Source organism: Lampetra fluviatilis, chromosome 3 (assembly GCF_964198595.1).
Source record: "Lampetra fluviatilis chromosome 3, kcLamFluv1.1, whole genome shotgun sequence".
NCBI classification, from domain to species: domain Eukaryota; kingdom Metazoa; phylum Chordata; class Hyperoartia; order Petromyzontiformes; family Petromyzontidae; genus Lampetra; species Lampetra fluviatilis.
The window spans coordinates 2,235,011-2,255,576 of NC_136277.1; the positions used below are offsets into that span (position 1 = coordinate 2,235,011).

At 52.4% G+C, this 20,566-nt stretch overlaps 1 protein-coding gene across 2 annotated transcripts in view; it reads right to left on the minus strand.

The window, feature by feature from the left end:
• The window catches only part of LOC144951202 (protein patched homolog 1-like), a 51,407-nt gene extending 32,908 nt beyond the window's left edge, over positions 1-18,499 (minus strand). For both annotated transcript variants that reach the window (XM_078881351.1, XM_078881357.1), the window contains exons 1-5: positions 17,859-18,499; positions 10,817-11,009; positions 3,827-4,040; positions 3,360-3,429; positions 2,667-2,758 (exon numbers count right to left, since the gene is read on the minus strand). In XM_078881351.1, coding sequence (XP_078737477.1) covers positions 2,667-2,758; positions 3,360-3,429; positions 3,827-4,040; positions 10,817-11,009; positions 17,859-18,071 — 782 coding nt within the window. In that variant the 5' untranslated portion in view covers positions 18,072-18,499. The remainder of the gene's footprint in view (positions 1-2,666; positions 2,759-3,359; positions 3,430-3,826; positions 4,041-10,816; positions 11,010-17,858) is intronic.
• Positions 18,500-20,566: the final 2,067 nt, after the last annotated feature.

Below are 20,566 nucleotides of genomic sequence, written 5' to 3' on the forward strand. Positions count from 1 at the left end.
CCTGTCTCCCCGCTTCTGAATTTAAACACGGCGTCAGGCACTAATTTAAGGCCGAGCCAACCTAGGAGAGGAAGAGGATGGAATTGACTGTCCAGCGTGGTGAAGTATGGTCAAGCAACCCCCCACATAATGGGCACGTCCTGTGGAGGCCTTCATCCAGCAGCAGAGTGACAATGGGCTCTAAGCGAGGAAATGCACTTGTTCATTTTGATGTTGGATGTATTCTTGTGAAACAGGTGTGTTTATCTGTGTACACGGGGAAGCTGCGCTGCAGAGAGCCTCAAGACGTGTATTTCACGAGGGTGCTACTACTACGCTGGGATGTTTGGCCATGAATCCCCGCTGGCCGCGAGAGCCTGGGAGGGAACCGGAGAGCCCGGAGAACACACAGCACGGCCCTGCTGCTGCTGCTGTTTCGCAGACCGACTTGCTGTACTGCCACCACCTGGGTACCTCACCGTTCGTATGATCCACCAAACCAGACAGACTCTTTCAGCCATCTCATCCCTTGGCCCACAGCAACTTACCCAGAATGCCCTGACAGCTCCCTTTCTCTCTCACTCCCTCTCACACACTCACGGTGGTGCTGGTGGCCGGTTATGGCGGTTGTGGCAGTGGCGGTGATGATGGTGGGGATGATGGTGGTTTGGTGGCGGTGATGATGGTTTGGCGGCGGTGGTGGTGCCGAGCGCTGGGTGAGACAGCTGTTCCGCAATTTCCAGATCGCCCCCCCACCACCACCGCCACTCTCGCCATCGACTCTCCTCCGCCCTCAACACTCAACCCCCCCCGCCCCTCCCCCACCGCCGCCCCCCCAAACACGGCGGTCTTCATTCTCTCCCGTCTCGTCGAGCGCTCTGCACGGACACGGAGTCACAAACCGCCCCCCCATAGCAAGCCGCCCCCATTAGCACAAGAATGAGCGCTGGGGTAAGTGTATTTACGGCCCAGCCGCTACCAAATTTGGCCACCCATTGTCCCGGCGGTCCCAGCTGCAGATCCGGGTGACAAAGCCAGCGCTGGTGTCCAAGTTTCTCACGGGCAGCGCTGCTTGTAAATCTCACAGCCCCTTCTTCTCGCTCTCTCTCTCTCTCCCGGCGTCCTCCTCCTCCTCCTCCGCTCCATCTCGCTCCGCCGCACTCCCTGCCTCTCTCCCGCTCTCCCTGCCTCTCTCATCCTCCCGCTCGCTCTCTCTCCTCTCTCTCTCTCTGCCCATCCCACCCCGCGCGCTATCCCCCGAAGCTTAGTCCACCCCGGAGTTTGCAGACCGCCGCCACCCACATAGGAGCACTGAGTTTGCTCGCTCGTTAAAATCCTGCCGCTCTCCCCCCCCCTCACTCCGTGCCACCCCTCCGTCCACCCCCCACCACGGTTTTGTTTCGGTGTCCAACCGGCCGCACGCTGACGTCTTGATATCGGCAGAGTCGCCGGACTGTGTGTCGGCGACACCTGGGGTCGTGGCCACTTGCACGCACCGAAGGCGGGACCTGCACACGTGGAGGGGGGGAGCACTGCCACTAGCCGTCACTCACCTCCCTGTCACCCTTCTACCGCTACCACCGTGGTTACCGCTCCCACGAACTTCACTCGTCGATTCCGTCACACGCCGCGTTCAACCACCACGCTGCAGGTCACAGCAACACTCACCAACTCACTCACTCACCAATTAACCCACTCGCTCACCCACCCACCCACTCACCACACTGCAGGTCAGAATAACACACTCACTAACTCACACACTCGCTCACCCACCCACCCACCCACTCACCACACTGCAGGTCACCCCACCTCTCTCTCTGCTTCTTCTCTCGCACTGTTCCACTCTGGAAGAGCTCTCTCCCATCGTCATCTCTTCCCCCCAAGCTCTTACAATAATAACAGCACCTTGCTCAACACAAGGAACGTGTTCCTCTCTTAGCCATTACAACCCCAATGGTGCTACTTGTTGCTGGCCGCTCGACGTTTCGGGCCCTTGGACCCTGTGCTCGGCAACCGCAATGTAAAAAATTAACCCGTAAAAACAAAGTTTTTCACTATAAATCCTTTATATGCGTGGCGGCTGGAGTCCTCTCGTCCTCTGGCTTGAGATGGCTGCCACCTATGGGTCAGATGATTGCCTGCCAACATTAAGCAATTAGTAATTAAATATAATTTTTTTTTTCCTAAAAAGTGTAAAATTTTGGATTTTTTTTCACGAAAATAAATTGTCACGCACAACGAGTCTGTGTGCAAAATGTCAGCTCGATTGGATCACGGGAAGTGGGTTAAAAAACGACCGAAAGATTTGCACGGTCGTAAGCACGCAAGCAAGTGAACTTAATATAAAGGATTTAAAAATAAATCTTGACACACACGGCCCCCCGTGTCCCTCCACTGCTCGATGAGGGCCTCCCCACACCACGTTGGCCGTGGGGGCTGTTCGACCGTACTTCACCACGCCGCTCAGTGTGGGCTGGCGAGTTGACGAGACCACAAACTCGCTGCACAGGAACTCAGCGGTGCCGACTCCGACCTCTCAGCGTCTCTGACCTCTGAGTCACCCGCCCACCTACGTCCTCCTCTTCCCCTTCCATCATCTCCATCCTCACTGTCAATCCTTCTGATCCACACGTCTCGACCAACACTGAACACTTAAAATAAAAAAAACAGTAGTGGTAAAGACTTACGGCAGATATATGAAGCCTTCTTGTAGTTTAGCTCCGTCCCAGAAGCAGTCGAGTGGCGTTATGACCACGCACGGGAACAGACGTTCCACCAGCTCCAGAACGGGCAGATGGGCAGGCGGGCAGACGAGCGGGCAATGGACACGTGGACACACGGAGAAAAAGACGACAACACAGAAACGATTACAAACTCCACAAGGCCTCGTACCTCTATATCCGCTGCTGTCACATCCGGACTGTAGCACCCAGACATTGAAGCCAGCACGAGATGCCCTACTTTTTTTGTGACTATCGAATGAGATTCGTAACACCTACTGTGAAGCAAAGCAGATTATGTATGGTACTATTAATGGGTAATGCACCGCGGTATTAACCAGGATGGTCCCCGGGTTCAAATCAACCGCGAATATCTGTAAGGAGCAGCAAACGTGCCACCACCGGCCACGTCACCCACCTCCCCACTCCACCACTAGACTGGAGATCCCAGTTCCCCGTGAGTCTATGGGTCACCAATGGCGTCTATGGGACATGGGGGCAGCCCCGACTCGGATTTGAACCCAGACACCTCGGTGGTATCGGCTCGGGCAGAGTCTAAAAGGGCTGTGGATGCTGGGAGAAAAGGGTGAAACGTGATTGTGGGAGGGTGGAGAAGGAGCCTGGGAGCAACGGGGAATGGGACGTCACGCATGGACTCACCTGGTCCACGAGGGATATCTCGAAAATGGGTATGCCGCTCTTGAAGCAGAGCTTGTCTAGAGTCCACTCCCTGGGACGCACCACGGGGAGATGGAGTGGCGTGGGGAGGAGTCAACAATCATATATAACAGCCGACAACACCTACCAACTACAAATATCAACGACCAACAACAACGTTCAACAACAACTCCACCACCATCAACAATAACGGAAACTCCTGCCGACAACAACCAACATCAACCACCACCAACCACAATCAACAACAACAATCAACAACAACAGCCAATAGCTGATGATGATGATGATGACGATAACACTGACATTACAAAGACAGCGATGACGGTGACAATGATGGCGACGATGACGATGGCGACCATGATGGCGATTACAATAATCACGACGGTGACGGTTTGGGTTATGATCACGACATTGATGATGATGATGACAAAGACGATGGCGACACTCACTTCCCGTAGAGGGTGACCTGCGTGCGACTGGCCGCCTGAGCCGACACCAGGTGCTGCCTCAACCCCTCGGGGGTCAACTGCTGCCTGGCCTTCTCAGCTCCGATGCCACCGCCACCTGAACGCCCCGTCTGAATGAGCATCTGTGGACTCGTTCCGGCGTCTTCGCCGATCTTGAGCCGTGTGTAGGCGAGCTCTCGGCTCACTCGTCCGTCCACTGCACAGACAAAGATCCCCCCCCCCATTAACAGACCGGTGGGACAAGTGCTGTTAGCGAGCAGCACACGCGAGGGGGTGGGTGGCCAGCACCACACCTGGACGCTTTAGTCTCCTCAGTGCTGATTTATATACACCGCACCAGGTACTCGTTTATGGCTGAGTCGACCTAGGGGAGGCCCAGCACCGGTTTAGGTTTTCATCACTGGTTTTGACCACGAGTGCGAATCGAACTCGGGTCGCCGGGTTGATGACAAGCGCGCGAACCGCTGCGCCATCGCTCTCCCGCAAAAACAAAGATACACAACAACAACAACCGCCATTCGCCACCAAGTGGTGGTGACGTCACCACGGCGCTTGTGCTGGGCTATGTGCACGCACATACGCACGCACACACTCATGGACATACATTTCAAATACTTTAAACATGTGGGAACACCATCATCACCACCGTCACGACGTGCTGTCGGGTTGCATCGTCCATCGTTCAGCACCACGTCCAACGTTTCAATCCCTGAAGCTCCCCCCGAGTGCGTGCAGCGAAACGTCGGACTTCGCACCAAACATCATGCGGCAAGACCGCCAACTCACGCCGGAGAGCTGCATGTTCAAAAACGACTCGACACCGATGCGAGCCGTGTCAGGGATCTGAACCCAGCTCGCCGGATTCGTAGCGCGGCAACAAAGAGTTGGATTGGGCTCCATCCGCGTTCCACAACACACGGGAAAATTGATCCGGACTGGATTTTCCCCAGCGCTCACCCTGCCCACTTCCCTCCGCCTCCTTTCCCCTCTCCTGCTCACTCTGCTGCTCCCCCCACCATTGCGGGCTAGCCGTGCCCAACGCGGGTAATTGAGTGATGGATGATTTCCACACGGCGGTGGCGGCGCACGATCGTTTTAAACGCGGTACGCGAGCGCGGCTCCGTGGGTCGTGCGACAACGAGCGAGAGACGGGTTTTCGCTTCAAGCGTCACTTCTGTGTGACCAGGCGAGCGCACGCGAAAGAGAGCGGCAGAGGAGCCTGGTCTGCACAGAGCGCCCTGGGGTCACCGACCGTCACGAGAAAAGCAAAACAAATAATGTTATGGCAATGTAGCAAACGTAAAAAAAAATCTGAGCAAAAGCCAAAATAGAAACAGGGGAAAAAAGAACTGCGTTAGAGAATGCATCATAAACAGTGCTGAAACATAATCGAAGTTACTTAAATTAAATTCCTGGTAACGCAAGTTGGCTCGAACACTGTTCATAGTAAAGTCGAAGAAAGATGACAATCGAGTTTGGGCGATTGTTGCACCGGCGAGAGAACCGAGAATGCCGCGTGTTGGCGAAGAAACGAGCACGGTGGCACACAGCCTCGCTCTGTGACAAAGATCCCCCGTGTGGCCTTGACAGACTGGCGGGGCAAGTGCTGTTAGCGAGCACCTATGAAGGCCGGCACGGCACACGAAGAAATGGGTGGCCAGCACTACGCCCGGTCGCCTTTGTCTCCCAAGTGGAAATGTTTACACACCGCACTAGGCAATCATTTTCAGGTTGAGTCCACCTAGAGGAGGCCCAGGACAGGTTCAGATAATCGTCACTGAATACAAGTATGTTGAACTTCTTTCGCACCGTACGTAGCCAACCGTGCAAATTGGAGGTGTTGGTTGTGAGCGGGAATCAAAGCCGTTCGTAGCGCAATGCGCTAACCACTATGGTACCACTCCCCCACCTAAACACACACACACTGTCTCACACTCACACACACACACGCGCGACAGCTGTCTTTACCCAGGGTCACACGGTGACTCGACCTTTCACCCCCAGAGTTTCCCAAAAAAGGGACGGACGGAATGAACGTCCTCAGCTGGAATGAAGGCACAAGCCAGGGGGGGAAGGGTGGGGAGGGGAGAGGCACAGTCATGCAATGCCTTCCCCTCGCCACTGCTGGTAGAAGGGTCTGCACTAAAGACAGCTCCAGGGAGCTCCTCTGGAGCGAATGGTGGCCTGTATTGAGGCTGTATCCCATTATTGCATTCTTATGTATGTGTAAACGTTTAGGGAACTGTTCGACTAATTCGTTTTTTTTGTTCCAACAACTGGTCCCGCCTCTTTAATGATGTCCACGGGCAGGGTGGTGGCAGCGTGCCTCTTGAGTCAGATCAAGAAGTTCGATTCACTCACTGAGTGAGCTCCACACACGCACTCGCTCACACTCTGCAGAACAGGGGGAGAACGTACAAATTCCGCACAGAAAGGGTTGGGAATTGACTCCATGGGACAGAACAGCATAGTTATTGTTGGCGTAAAACGCTAATTGCCAAGTTGATGACGATGATTAACAGTGAATGGTGAACGTAACATTAAGAAATACATTTTAGGACCGATCGTAATATCAGCCACGCTGCGATGAACGCACGTGATATGACCAGCGCCACTTGGGTTAAACCAAGGGAAGTCAATTAACTGCGGAATCCTACACGTGTTCTGCATTCGTTAAGCACAAGGGCAATGAGTGGCCACTTACAAATTAAAAGTCCCCTTGGGCCACCCAACTGCACCTGCCCTGCAAATTAAGAGTTTCCCCCCGCCCCCACCCCGACAGCCGCACTGGGCAGGAAATGTGGATTTTTTTTGTAACTGCCACACAAGTGTAAGCGCCGATGCCGATTGGTTCGGAATCCTGTGACCGCCCCCAGCCAATGGTGAGCGGGGGCACGCCACATTTCTGACTTCCAGGATTTATCTCCGACCTCCTGGCTCTTGTCCTGAAGGTGCTCGGCGCAATTTCCAGCAAAAGGTCGCGAATTTAATCCCGATATTTGGTTATGAGAATTGTTCTTTCATTCACCGGTGGGCGAGCCGAAACAATCACAAATGGTGGCGCGTTCACCGCTCGTACGCCGTGGGACAATTTCATTTGTTGGCCTATGTTGGGTGGTGGAGGGTTTTATTTTTTACCGATTCGTTTGTCCTAATTCGATTCATGTGGTGAACGAAGCGGCCTTTAGTTACTGAAGGGGTCATGGACCCCTATTACATACCGAACACAAAGACAAAGATCCCCTGTGTAGCCTACGTAGACGGTTTGGGCAAGTGCTGTTAGCGAGCACCTATTAAGGTTGGCATTTGGCATGAAAGGGTGGTGTGGCCAAAGCTATATCCAGCCACCATTGTATCCTCAATGCATCAGGCACTCATTTAAGGCGGAGTTGACCTAGGGCAGGCCCAGCACCAGTTCAGATAATTAATCATCACCGATGTTGGCCGCGAGCACAAATCGAACTCGCCGGGTTCGGAGCACAATGCACTAATCACTGCGCCACCGCTCCCCTCAACATTACTACACACATACGCATACCTGAAGTGCTCACATACACGTGTTGTGTATAGGGTGGATGGAAATTTCCTTTACCCATTCATCATTTTGTGTCCACAGCAGCTTTCAAGACAGGGGTGTATGAACTTTACGCCCACCCTACACCGAGTCTCCTAAGCAGGCCCAAATAGAGCCATTACGGTACACGTTTAGCTATTACAATGAGGGCTTATACGTCGACAGACTTGTTCCTGCTAAATGAATGTGGAATTTGCACCCACGAGAATGTACCCAGAGCAAGTTCTTCCAACACTGTTTTGATTGCATGTGTGTCTTCGTGTCATTCTCTGTGTGTCTGTGTATGTATCTGTGTATGTATGTGCCATTGTCTTTGTGTGTCTCTTGCTAGGCACGCTGAAGAAAAACTTGCAGAGCCCACATGTAGATTCAGGTCGGGGAAGTCCTATACATTTTCTGTCCGTCTGCTACAGCAGAGGTGTAGGAAAATTCCAACAGGACCTACATCTCTGCTTTATTCACCTAGTCCATGCCTATAATACCATCAATATGCCAGGGCTCTGAGTTATTTTTAATGCTTTTGGGGTCCCTAAATCTCTGCTCACAATCAGTAAGGACCTTCATGTTGGTAGGCAGGCCCGGGTAAATCCAGAGCCATTCCCGTTTCACCTTAGGGAGAGACAGGGATGTCCTCTAGTTCTGACATTACTTAACATACTTTTCGACCACGTAGTTCGATAAGCTTTCGATGGCTGTACCGGAGGAATTTCCATCTGGAACAGATACAATGGGAGTCTGATCAATGCCCGGGTGCGGTCAAGGGATGGCTCCCTTTTGGTCAACCACGTTATTGCAGATGCTGATGATCTGATGGTGGCTACTCACTCTGAGAAGGAGTCAGGAGCTTTGCTGCTCATGTGACTCGGAGGTGGGGCCTTACCATTAGCCCCACGAAAGGTACCTAACTGGGTATTTCATGCCATCAAACACTCCACCCCTCAACTCCCCATTGGTGATGGGGCAGATGTGGAGGGAATGGAGATGTTTCCGTACCTGGGCAGTGTGCTTATGATTCGTTCTGGTTTGCCAAGAAAAGTCTTACTACAAATCAGTCGACTGGCATCACATTTTCATCAGCTGCATAATGCTACGTGGAAGCAATCTGGTCTGTGGCTCCACACGAAACTCCGGGTCTTTCTCGGTCACAGTCATGCACTCCTTTCTCTCGGCTTGCAAAACGTGGACCCCTCTGAAGGAACATCTGTGCCGGTTAGAAACATTTAGGCTGGCCTGCCTACGGATCCATCCTGGGTTTAACCAGGCTGGATTGTGTGAGGAGCTCACAAATCCTTGAAAGATCTGAACTCATTCCCATCGGTGAACTCCTCGGGCAGGCAAGGCTGCGTTGGCTGTGTCACGTAGCCCACATGCCCAGCCAACACATGCCCGAACAGCTTCTATTTGGCCGGACTGAGGGTGCTAAAAGGGCAAAGCACGGTCTGGAGAAGAGATGGACCGATGTGTTGTGGAAAGATGTGGAGCGGATTTGACTCGCCGCTGACTGCTACCAGCGGTGTCAAGATCGGCCTCTGTGGGGGAGGCTGTTAAGGATGTTACTGGGAAGTCAGAGGAAGTCACGCTCCAGCAACAGCGATGGGTGGAGGAGCGACGCTCACAAAAACGAGGGGAGCGTCTGGCGGCTAAAATGCAGCAAGTTGGTAGTGGGGAGCGCGGTTGTCAACACAGTCAGTCAACCCATGGCGCTCGGGTCTGTCCGGTGACCTGCCAGCGGGCCTTCCGACACTTCACGTGGCCTCCAAAGTGCACCTAGCATGGCACAAGCGCCGTGGTGACGCCCCCGCTACTTATTGGTGAACGGCGACTGCTGTTGTTGTTGTGTGTGTGTGTGTCTCTATGTGTGTGTGTCTCTGTGTGTGTGTTGGCTTCCACCCCAGCCGTGCTGCCGGGGATGGGCGCTGGGATAATGGGGCAGCTGGGGGAGGGGAGAGCACAGGGAGAGAGAGAGGAAGGGGGAGGTGGGGAGAGAGAGAGTGGTGGTGGGGGGGTAGAGTGGTGGGGGGGGCGCGGGGATGGAACTCGGCCACCACCGGTCAGACCACACAGCGAGCACAGGGGGCAAAATGGCGGCAGCTTTGGCTGCTGTCTTCTCTCCTCCCCCTCACCCCACTCAGCTCTACCCCCCCTCACCCCTCATCCAACTCAGCTCTACCTTCTCTCTCCCTTACCCCTCACCCCACTCAGCTCTCTCTCCTCACCCCACTCTCTCCCTCACTCCTCTCTTCTGCCTCTCCTCTCGCTTACTACTTCTCACTGCTCCCCCTCCGGCCTCCACTCGCTCTCAATTCACACACTCACCTCTGACTCCTCTCCCCTCACCACCTTCTCGTCCCTCTCCACTCCTCACTCCCAACTCCTCTTTCCACTCTCCCTCATCGAAACTCCCAGTGCTCTCAATGCCTCGATCTACCCTGTACCCCCATGCCATCCTCTTAAGTAGCTCGTGCTACTCTCCTCCGATCCCCTACTCCGCTGCTATCTTCCTCCCTCCCGTACCCTCCTCCTCCTCTCACCCCTTCTCCCCCACTCTACTGTCCTATCTCCCATACTCCGCTCTGCTCTCCCCTGCACCGTCCCCTCTCTTGGCCGATAAACATCCCCGCTCCCCGTCCCTCGCGGGGGTCACACCCTGCGAGCCCAATTGGAATCCTGCAGAAACGACGGTGACTTGACCAAATTCAAACTCGGAGGACAGAGGTAGACCGTTACATCGCAAGGAAATCACTGGGCCTCGTGGAGAAGATGAATGTCAATAAACTGACGATGCACCTCCTTCCCATATCTGGCTTCCACCTAACATTTTTTATTTAAATCCACACATCCCATCAGCCACACGGCATTCCTTCTGGGAGCGATTATTTCAGCCGAAATGGCTCACCACAAGCGAAGCTCAGGAACGGTTTCGTGACATTCAGGGTCTCATCAGCAGGATAATCATGAGAGGTGACCAACAGCTTGGAGAGGCCTTCATCCAGCAGTGGATCGACCATGGTTTGTGAAGATATATTTGGGTTCACGTCATACTACGCCCATGCCTGGCCACGTTTGTCTGCACAGTTGGGTTGTCAAAATTATCATCATCGCCATCCTTGAACTCGGGTGGCCGAGTTTGCAGCGCGGTGTGATAACCACTGCACCACCGCTCCCCACAAACACGCAAACACAACAGTCACCATTCACCACTAAGTGGCGGTGATGTCACCACGGCGCTTGTGCCAGGCTAGGTGCACTGCGAGGCCACGTGAAGTATTACCGGCTGGCTGCTAGGTCACGGAACAGACCCAGATGCCGTGAGAAGATTGGCAGATGCACCGCATGCTCCGCACGCACCACGCTAACCGCACGCACCACACTGCAAGCACCGCCCGCACCGCACGCACCTTCCACCCAGAGCTCCTCGATATCGGTCTCGACGGAGGCCACGCGGAGGCCCACGGCGAAGGCCCCGAAGACGAGGAGGCCCAGGAAGAGGACCTTGCCGCAGTGTGCGTGGATCCGGCAGCCGAGCTCGAACAGCACGGCCTGCAGGCGCGCGCGCAGCCACAGCGGCGCGTGCCGCCCAGTCGCCCGGCCCTGCCACCGCGCCACAAACAGAAATCACGCTCGTGTCCAGACCTCGCGACGCGTTCACCCGGTGCCCTCGCACTTCGCTTCAGCCGTGGATTCCATAGGGTTCAGATCCCCACCACGCCCCCTACTCCTGCCCGCTTCCCACTTTGAGACCCCAAAGATTGAAATTGTATTGCTATTTACTGGAGAAAAAAACCTTGAATGTTTAATTATTGCCATGAATGTGGGGCACTCGTTAGTGCGTGGTGTAAACTTGAGGAAAGAAATGCACAACACGTGGCGCAATTCAGAGATGACATCACGTGTAATTACATGTTCATAATCATGATGATCACCATCATTGCGATGACGATCTCAATTGTTATAAGCAGCATTCTCATAATTATCAACAAGGACACCTCCTCCTCCAAAATCATCAACACCACCATCAGAATTGTCATCAACATCCCCATCAAAAAAACATCATCATGTCACAGCCTGGTGTCTTGTTGCTAGATACTACGTACGGAATAAAGCGAGTGGAATAAATTTCAGCAGACAAAGTGACAAAGTGATTTTCTGCTCAAATGAGCATTGAGGCATTGGTGTTCATCTCCCGTGTATATCCCTGCAGAGCCAGTGATGGGAATTCCTCATTCTTATGGTGGGGGTGAGTCTATGCAGAAAATAAATCATTGTGGATCTTCCCTACAAAGTCGATACCTACTTAATCGCCCTCCGAGGGATGATGGGCCGAGTCAACCCCCACAACCAGGAGTTGAATCCGTGACCTTCCGAGTGGATCACAGTGGGTGGATCGTGGTGGATGGATTGTGGTGGGTGGATTGTGGTAGCTTTATTTGTGCAGGGTGCTTAAGTGCTGGGCGGGCATGGGGTTACTCTCGGTCATTTGGGCGCCCTGCGTGAGACCTCACAATGATAGTGAAGCCACAATTTGAAACTCTGGAGCCCAAGAATTGTATTTTTGCACACAAAAAAAACACAACGCACACGGACACAGACCCACGGGCACACACAAGAAACACAAATAGGGCCGGACAAAGGGACGACTAAAAAAATGTACCCCAGAAAAGGGAATTAAATAAATAAACAGAAAACAAAAACTGCAGCGGAGAAGAAAAAGAGCTGGTTGGGTTTTTTTCCACCCGTAAAATAGAGCCTTGTTTTTAGGGCCAAACAAATGGGACAATGGGCCCAGTGGTTTTAGTGTGAAATGAGAAAGGGGGCCAGGGGCTGTGGGGACAAAGAGAGGGGCCCCACTCACCCCCTTAGTCCCCTGCAAGCCCCCTCACAATATTCTCTCAATCCACACAGGGACCCCCTAACACAGAAACCCCAAATGCCTGGACATGTTAGAATGCCTAATTCTACATCGACACACTCTGACTTGCTCGCTGACACTCTCACTCGCACACGGTGGCGACGCCACGGACCAGAGGCAGCGCGCTCGCCACTTGTGGAAAAGAGGTTCGCGGATTCCTTGGTACTATTAGCCGTGAGAAAACGAATACTATTAGCCGTGAGAATGCGAAGTGCCATCCGCTTCACTCGCAGTGGACGTTAAAGATTCCCGTGACGCCGTTCGCAAGAACCGGCCGTGGTGTGCCGACGTCACGGCCCAAATTTGCCAGATTTAGAATTGGGATTTGCACATGCAGCTCATCAATGCCCACGACTGCGGGCAGGACCCACCTGGGAAAGAGTCCTGAGACTCAGGCTTTCCTGGGATACACGCAGAATAAATACTACTACAGGAGATACACATTGTGCTTTAGCATCACCACCACCACAACGGGAGGATGACCATCACCTGCAAGCTGCCATGACCATAATCATTACCATCATAACTAACATTAGCATACAAATTATCATCAGTAGCAGCATTCATATTATCAGCAGCTCCTCCGATCAGCACGATTGGCTACGTACGGTGCAAAATAAGTTCTACGTACATATACATACATCACATGATAATAAACAAAATCATGATCAACATCACCATCATCAGCTGCACCATCAACAGCATCAGCAACAACATTATCAGCAGCATCTCCAGCATCATTACCAACCCCATGTTACAAGAGCGTGGAAGCACGTGTGTCACAGCTGAGTGCGGGGCTAATAGGTGCTCGCTAACAGCACTCGTCCATACAAGGCAACAGGGTATACTGTGAGTGAGCGTAAGGGACGTGTGTGTGTGTGCTCGTGTGAATATTGGTAAAGATATGTGGGAGTGTCTCCCCTACGTGTGAGTGTATGGATGTGAGTATGTTTACGTGAGTGTATTATGCACGTGTGTAAATGTATGAATGAACGTGGGTGTGAGTCTGTATGTATGGGTGTGTGAGTTGTGGGAGTATGAATGGATATGTGGGTGTATCTCTACACGCGTGTGTGAGTGTATCTCTGCACGTGTGTGAGTGTAACTCTGCACGTGTGTGTGAGTGTGTCTCTGCACGTGTGTGAGTGTAACTCTGCACGTGTGTGTGTGTGTAACTCTGCACGTGTGTGAGTGTAACTCTGCACGTGTGTGTGTGTAACTCTGCACGTGTGTGTGTGTAACTCTGCACGTGTGAGTGAGTGTATCTCTGCACGTGTGTGAGTGTATCTCTGCACGTGTGTGTGTGTGTGTAACTCTGCACGTGTGAGTAAGTAACTCTGCACGTGTGTGTGTAACTCTGCACGTGTGAGTGAGTGTAACTCTGCACGTGTGTGTGAGTGTATCTCTGCACGTGTGTGTGTGTAACTCTGCACGTGTGAGTGAGTAACTCTGCACGTGTGTGTGTGTAACTCTGCACGTGTGAGTGAGTGTAACTCTGCACGTGTGTGTGTGTGTCTCTGCACGTGTGTGTGTCTCTGCACGTGTGTGTGTGTGTATCTCTGCACGTGTGTGAGTGTAACTCTGCACGTGTATGTGAGTGTATCTCTGCACGTGTGTGCCCATGTGTTTGTGAGCATTGATAAGCATGTAAGTGTGCGTGCATGCATGTGTGATTGTGTTTTCAATTTCCATCTCCACTACTGCCAAACACACACAAAACAGTATTTCTATACTTAACATTAACACACAGCAACACAAGGACACACTACATCCCTTACGTATACAACAGCACAAACACATCACACTAAACATACTTAACACAACACATACACAACACAAAACACATGCATACTTGTCAATACACAACACAATACATCCCTAATAAGTACAAACACAACACACTATGTATACACACACAGTATTCCCTGTACTCTTAGCAACACACACACAACACAGTCCACATACTTAAGACAACACATGCACCATTGTGTACACACACCACACACTCTACTTGACACACAACACACACTGGCACCGCTACACATACAGTACTCATCTCACACCATAACAAACACTGCGATAAACACAACACGACTCTCTATACACACACTGGCAGATCATAACACAACAACAACAACTTCCTACACATACAACGCCAGCCAACACAACATTACACACTAAGACGACAAACATACACACAATTACACGCACTGTACAACGTTACATTCCATACACCGCTTAAGCAGCACAGTACAGTGTACACATTAGCAACAGCACACACAACACATGCTGTACACACACACACACAGCATACACGAGACACACACTAACACATGCTCTACACACACACAGCATACACGATACACACAACACATGCTGTACACACACACACAGCATACACGAGACACACACTAACACATGCTCTACACACACACAGCATACACGATACACACAACACATGCTGTACACACACACACAGCATACACGATACACACAACACATGCTGTACACACACACACAGCATACACGATACACACAACACATGCTGTACACACACACACATCATACACGATACACACAACACATGCTGTACACACACACACATCATACACGATACACACAACACATGCTGTACACACACACACAGCATACACGAGACACACACTAACACATGCTCTACACACACACAGCATACACGATACACACAACACATGCTGTACACACACACACAGCATACACGATACACACAACACATGCTGTACACACACACACAGCATACACGATACACACAACACATGCTGTACACACACACACAGCATACACGATACACACAACACATGCTGTACACACACACAGCATACACGATACACACAACACATGCTGTACACACACACACATCATACACGATACACACAACACATGCTGTACACACACACACATCATACACGATACACACAACACATGCTGTACACACACACACAGCATACACGATACACACAACACATGCTGTACACACACACACACACAGCATACACGATACACACAACACATGCTGTACATACACACACACAGCATACACGATACACACAACACATGCTGTACACACACACACACAGCATACACGATACACACAACACATGCTGTACACACACACACAGCATACACGATACACACAACACATGCTGTACACACACACACAGCATACACGATACACACAACACATGCTGTACACACACACAGCATACACGATACACACAACACATGCTGTACACACACACACACAGCATACACGATACACACAACACATGCTGTACACACAACACACAGCATACACGATACACACAACACATGCTGTACACACAACACACAGCATACACGATACACACAACACATGCTGTACACACAAACACAGCATACACGATACACACAACACATGATGTACAAACACACACAGCATACACGATACACACAACACGTGCTGTACACACACACACAGCATACACGATACACACAACACATGCTGTACACACACACAGCATACACGATACACACAACACATGCTGTACACACACACAGCATACACGATACACACACTAACACATGCTGTACATACACACACAGCATACACGATACACACAATACATGCTGTACACACACACACGATACACACAACACATGCTGTACACACACACAGCATACACGATACACACACTAACATATGCTCTACACACAACAACAACAGATACAATGCACACACACAACATCACATCCTGTACACACATGTACAAGTTGTACACACAGACACACTTAACACACAGACACACTTAACACACAGCACATACAATACTGTACACGTGCAAATGACCACACAGGACAGTGCGTGTACAGTGCACACTAACAACACGCAATGTGACTCCGTGTGTGTGTCCTGTGTGGGTTTAACTGCGTGTCTGTGTTGTGTTTCTATCTCCGTGCCATGTGTGAGTTTAGTGTTGACCCGTGCGTGGTTGTGTCTGTGTGTGCGTCCTTGACGCCTCTTCCCTGTGTGTGTGTGGTGGTGTTCTGTGTGTGTGTGGTGGTGTTCTGTGTGTGTGTGGTGGTGGTGTTCTGTGTGTGTGTGGTGGTGGTGTTCTGTGTGTGTGGTGGTGTTCTGTGTGTGTGGTGGTGTTCTGTGTGGGTGGTGTTGTGTGTGTGTGGTGGTGTTCTGTGTGTGTGGTGGTGTTCTGTGTGTGGGTGGTGTTCTGTGTGTGGTGGTGTTCTGTGTTTGTGGTGGTGTTCTGTGTGTGTGGTGGTGTTCTGTGTGTGTGGTGGTATTCTGTGTGTGGTGGTGTTGTGTGTGTGTGGTGGTGGTGTTCTGTGTGTGTGGTGTTCTGTGTGTGTGGTGGTATTCTGTGTGTGGTGGTGTTGTGTGTGTGTGGTGGTGTTGTGTGTGTGGTGGTGTTCTGTGTGTGTGGTGGTGTTCTGTGTGTGTGGTGGTGTTCTGTGTGTGTGGTGGTGTTCTGTGTGTGTTGGTGGTGTTCTGTGTGTGTGGTGGTGTTCTGTGTGTGGTGGTGTTCTGTGTGTGGTGGTGGTGTTCTGTGTGTGGTGGTGGTGTTCTGTGTGTGTGGTGGTGTTCTGTGTGTGTGGTGGTGTTCTGTGTTTGTGGTGGTGTTCTGTGTGTGTGGTGGTGTTCTGTGTGTGTGGTGGTGTTCTGTGTTTGTGGTGGTGTTCTGTGTGTGTGGTGGTGTTCTGTGTGTGTGGTGGTGTTCTGTGTGTGTGGTGGTGTTCTGTGTGTGTGGTGGTGTTCTGTGTGTGTGGTGGTGTTCTGTGTGTGTGGTGGTGTTCTGTGTGTGTGGTGGTTTTCTGTGTGTGTGGTGGTGTTCTGTGTGTGTGGTGGTGTTCTGTGTGTGTGGTGGTGTTCTGTGTGTGTGGTGGTGTTCTGTGTTTGTGGTGGTGTTCTGTGTGTGTGGTGGTGTTCTGTGTGTGTGGTGGTGTTCTGTGTGTTGTTGGTGTTCTGTGCACACTCCAGCACGTGTCCACGTGTCCGTCTGTCTCTCTACGTCCCCCGTGTGTCTCTGTGCGTCTCTGTGCGCGTTCGACTCATCATCCACACGTCCAACTCATCATCCACACGTCCATCTACTGATGCAGAGTGTCCAAGCTGTCCGTGTGCGTCTCTCTGTGTGTTTGTGCGTCTATCTCCCAGCTAACCACCATCACCACCATCATCACCACCATCACCACCACCATCATCATCACCACCACCATCAACACCACCATCACCACCAGCATCACCACCAGCATCACCACCATCACCACCACCATCACCACCACCATCATCACCACTATCACCATCACCGTCACCACCGTCACCACCGTCACCGTCACCACCATCATCACCACCACCGTCACCACCATCACCGTCACCACCATCACCGCCGACACCACCATCACCGCCATCACCACCACCGTCACCACCACCACCGTCACCATCACCGTCACACCATCACCACCACCACCGTCACCACCACCATCACCACCACCGTCACTACCTTGGCTATCTGTTCCAGCGCGAACTCGGCATCACAGTAGCTCGGGCGTTCCAGAAGATCCCGGTCCCTGATCCATTGATCCCGGTCCCTGATCCATTGATCCCGGTCCGGATTCCTGATCCTCCGATTCCGATCCTGATCCGGCACTGGTCGAGACCCACCCCGAACTCTCATCCCATCACATCCCGCACCCAGACGCGCCTCCACGGACATGCTTCCTCCACTCGTGGTGACACTCCTCCTCCTCCTCCTGCTGATGATGATGCTGATGGTGCTGCTGTTGCTGTTGATGATGATCACGGTGTCCTCCTCCACCTCCCCGTGCTGCTGATGAGATTGTAGATCTCCTAGCTGTCCCCGCCAGCCGCCATGCCACCATCTCGGCCGGTCAATATTCGCTTTGGCTGCAAGTGTTGGCTTCACAACTCCTATAAACCCATTGTATCGCCCCTCCTGGCCCTCCCTTTCTCCTCCATCCTCGAATGCCGAGTCCCTTCTGCTCCTTCGACTTCTCCTTCGATCCCCTCTCTCTCTCTCCACGTGTGCGTGGTGTGCGTGTCGTCTCTCCCCCTTCGCTCCTCCCTGCCTCACACCGTCTGCTCTTGAGCGCTCGGCTGAAGTTATGTGTGGGGGATTTCTTTTTTTTTGCCTGCGAGATTTTTTCCCCCAACGCAAGTTTCACCAATAATACCCACACACACCCCCACCCCACTCACACACCCACCCACCCACCTACCCAACCCTCCATCCCACCCATCCATCCTCCAATCTACACACACGCCCACCGCTCGCTACCACCCACCACACACACTCGCCTCTCTCCCCCCACCCACCCACGGATTCGCAAATCCAATCGCACATCCACAAACAACCACACACACTCTTCTACTCACTCGCTCAGTTACTCACAAACACGCCCATGGACTTCCATCCCACGTACTCACTCGCTCAAGCGCTCACCAAAATCACTCACTCAACCACATCCATCCACGCACTACCTCACTCAAACACTCACCCTGCCGCTCATCCATCCACGCAACTCACTCACTTAACCACTCACTCAATAACGAAATCACTCACCCAACCACAAATCCATCCACGCACGACCTCACTCAAACACTCACCCAGCCACTCACCTTGCCACTCATCCATCCACGCAACTCACTCACTTAACCACTCACCCAGCCACTCATCCTGACGCTCACCCATCCACGCAACTCACTCACTTAACCACTCACTCAATAACGAAACCACGCACCCAACTACAAATCCATCCACGCAACTCACTCACTTAACCACTCACTCAACAACGAAGTCACGCACCCAACCACCAATGCAAGCAATATATGAAAAAAGCTAGGGAGAAATGATGGAGGAAAGGGATGGAGGGAGGGATAGATGGATAGGAAGAAGGGACGATGATGATGAATGGGAGAGAGGGAGGGATGGGGGCGGAGAGGGATGGAGGGAGTGACGACGCAGGGGAGTGATGGAGGGGGGGGGTGACAAAGGGGAGTGAGGGAGGGATGAAAGCTTGATGAATGGGAGAGAGTGAGGAGGGAGGGAGGGGGGTGGGTGACTGACGGGAGGGAGGAGGAGTGAGGGTGGCTGCTGGACGGGAGATCGAGTGGTCGAGCGGTGACTCCTTTTGCTAAAGTGCGACCCCTCCTCTCGGCCCGTTCCGCTGGTGGAGGAGGGGGGGGTGAAAGAAGGTGGGGGGGGGGCTCCGTGCTCTGCTCCCATTGGCTGAGACAGGGGTTGGGGGTTCGGGGTCTCAATGGGAGGGGGGCGGTGGAAACGAAGTGGGGGTGCAGAGAGAGTCAGTGGGGAGCGGTGGCGCAGTGGTTAGCGCGATGCGCTACGAACCCGGCGACCCAAGTTTGATTGCCCCGCTCACGGCCAACATTAGTGGCGATTGATGATGTCTGAATCGGTCACTGGCCTCCCCTAGGTCTACTCGGCCTTGACATGTGTACCTCGTGTGGTGCGTAAAACATGAGCACCGTGGAGACAAAGGCGGCTGGGAGTGGTGCTGTCACCACCCACCCCTCGTGTGACGCGCCGGCGTTCTTTGCCCAAGCAGTCTGTGTGGGCTACACGGGGGATCTTTGCCTTTATGTCGGAGTGTGTAAGTCGGTGTTGTGAGTGTTTGTGTGTGGCCGTGTGTGTAGATGTCTTTGTGCTGAGAATCTGTATGTCCGTCATTGTGTGTGTGTGTGACAGAGGAGGAGGAATACACAGACGTGTCACTGTGTGTACTGTGAGTGAGTCCGTGAGTGTCTGTGTGTGTACTGTGAGTGAGTCCGTGAGTGTCTGTGTGTGTACTGTGAGTGAGTCCGTGAGTGTCTGTGTGTGTACTGTGAGTGAGTCCGTGAGTGTCTGTGTGTGTACTGTGAGTGAGTATGTGAGTGTCTGTGTGTACTGTGAGTGAGTATGAGTATGTGAGAGTCTGTGTGTGTACTGTGAGTATGTGAGTGTCTGTGTGTGTACTGTGAGTGAGTATGTGAGTGTCTGTGTGTACTGTGAGAGTCTGTGAGTGTCTGTGTGTACTGTGAGTGGGTATGTGAGTGTCTGTGTGTACTGTGAGAGTCTGTGAGTGTCTGTGTGTACTGTGAGAGTCTGTGAGTGTCTGTGTGTACTGTGAGTGGGTATGAGTGAGTCCGTGAGTGTCTGTGTGTGTACTGTGAGTATGTGAGTGTCTGTGTGTA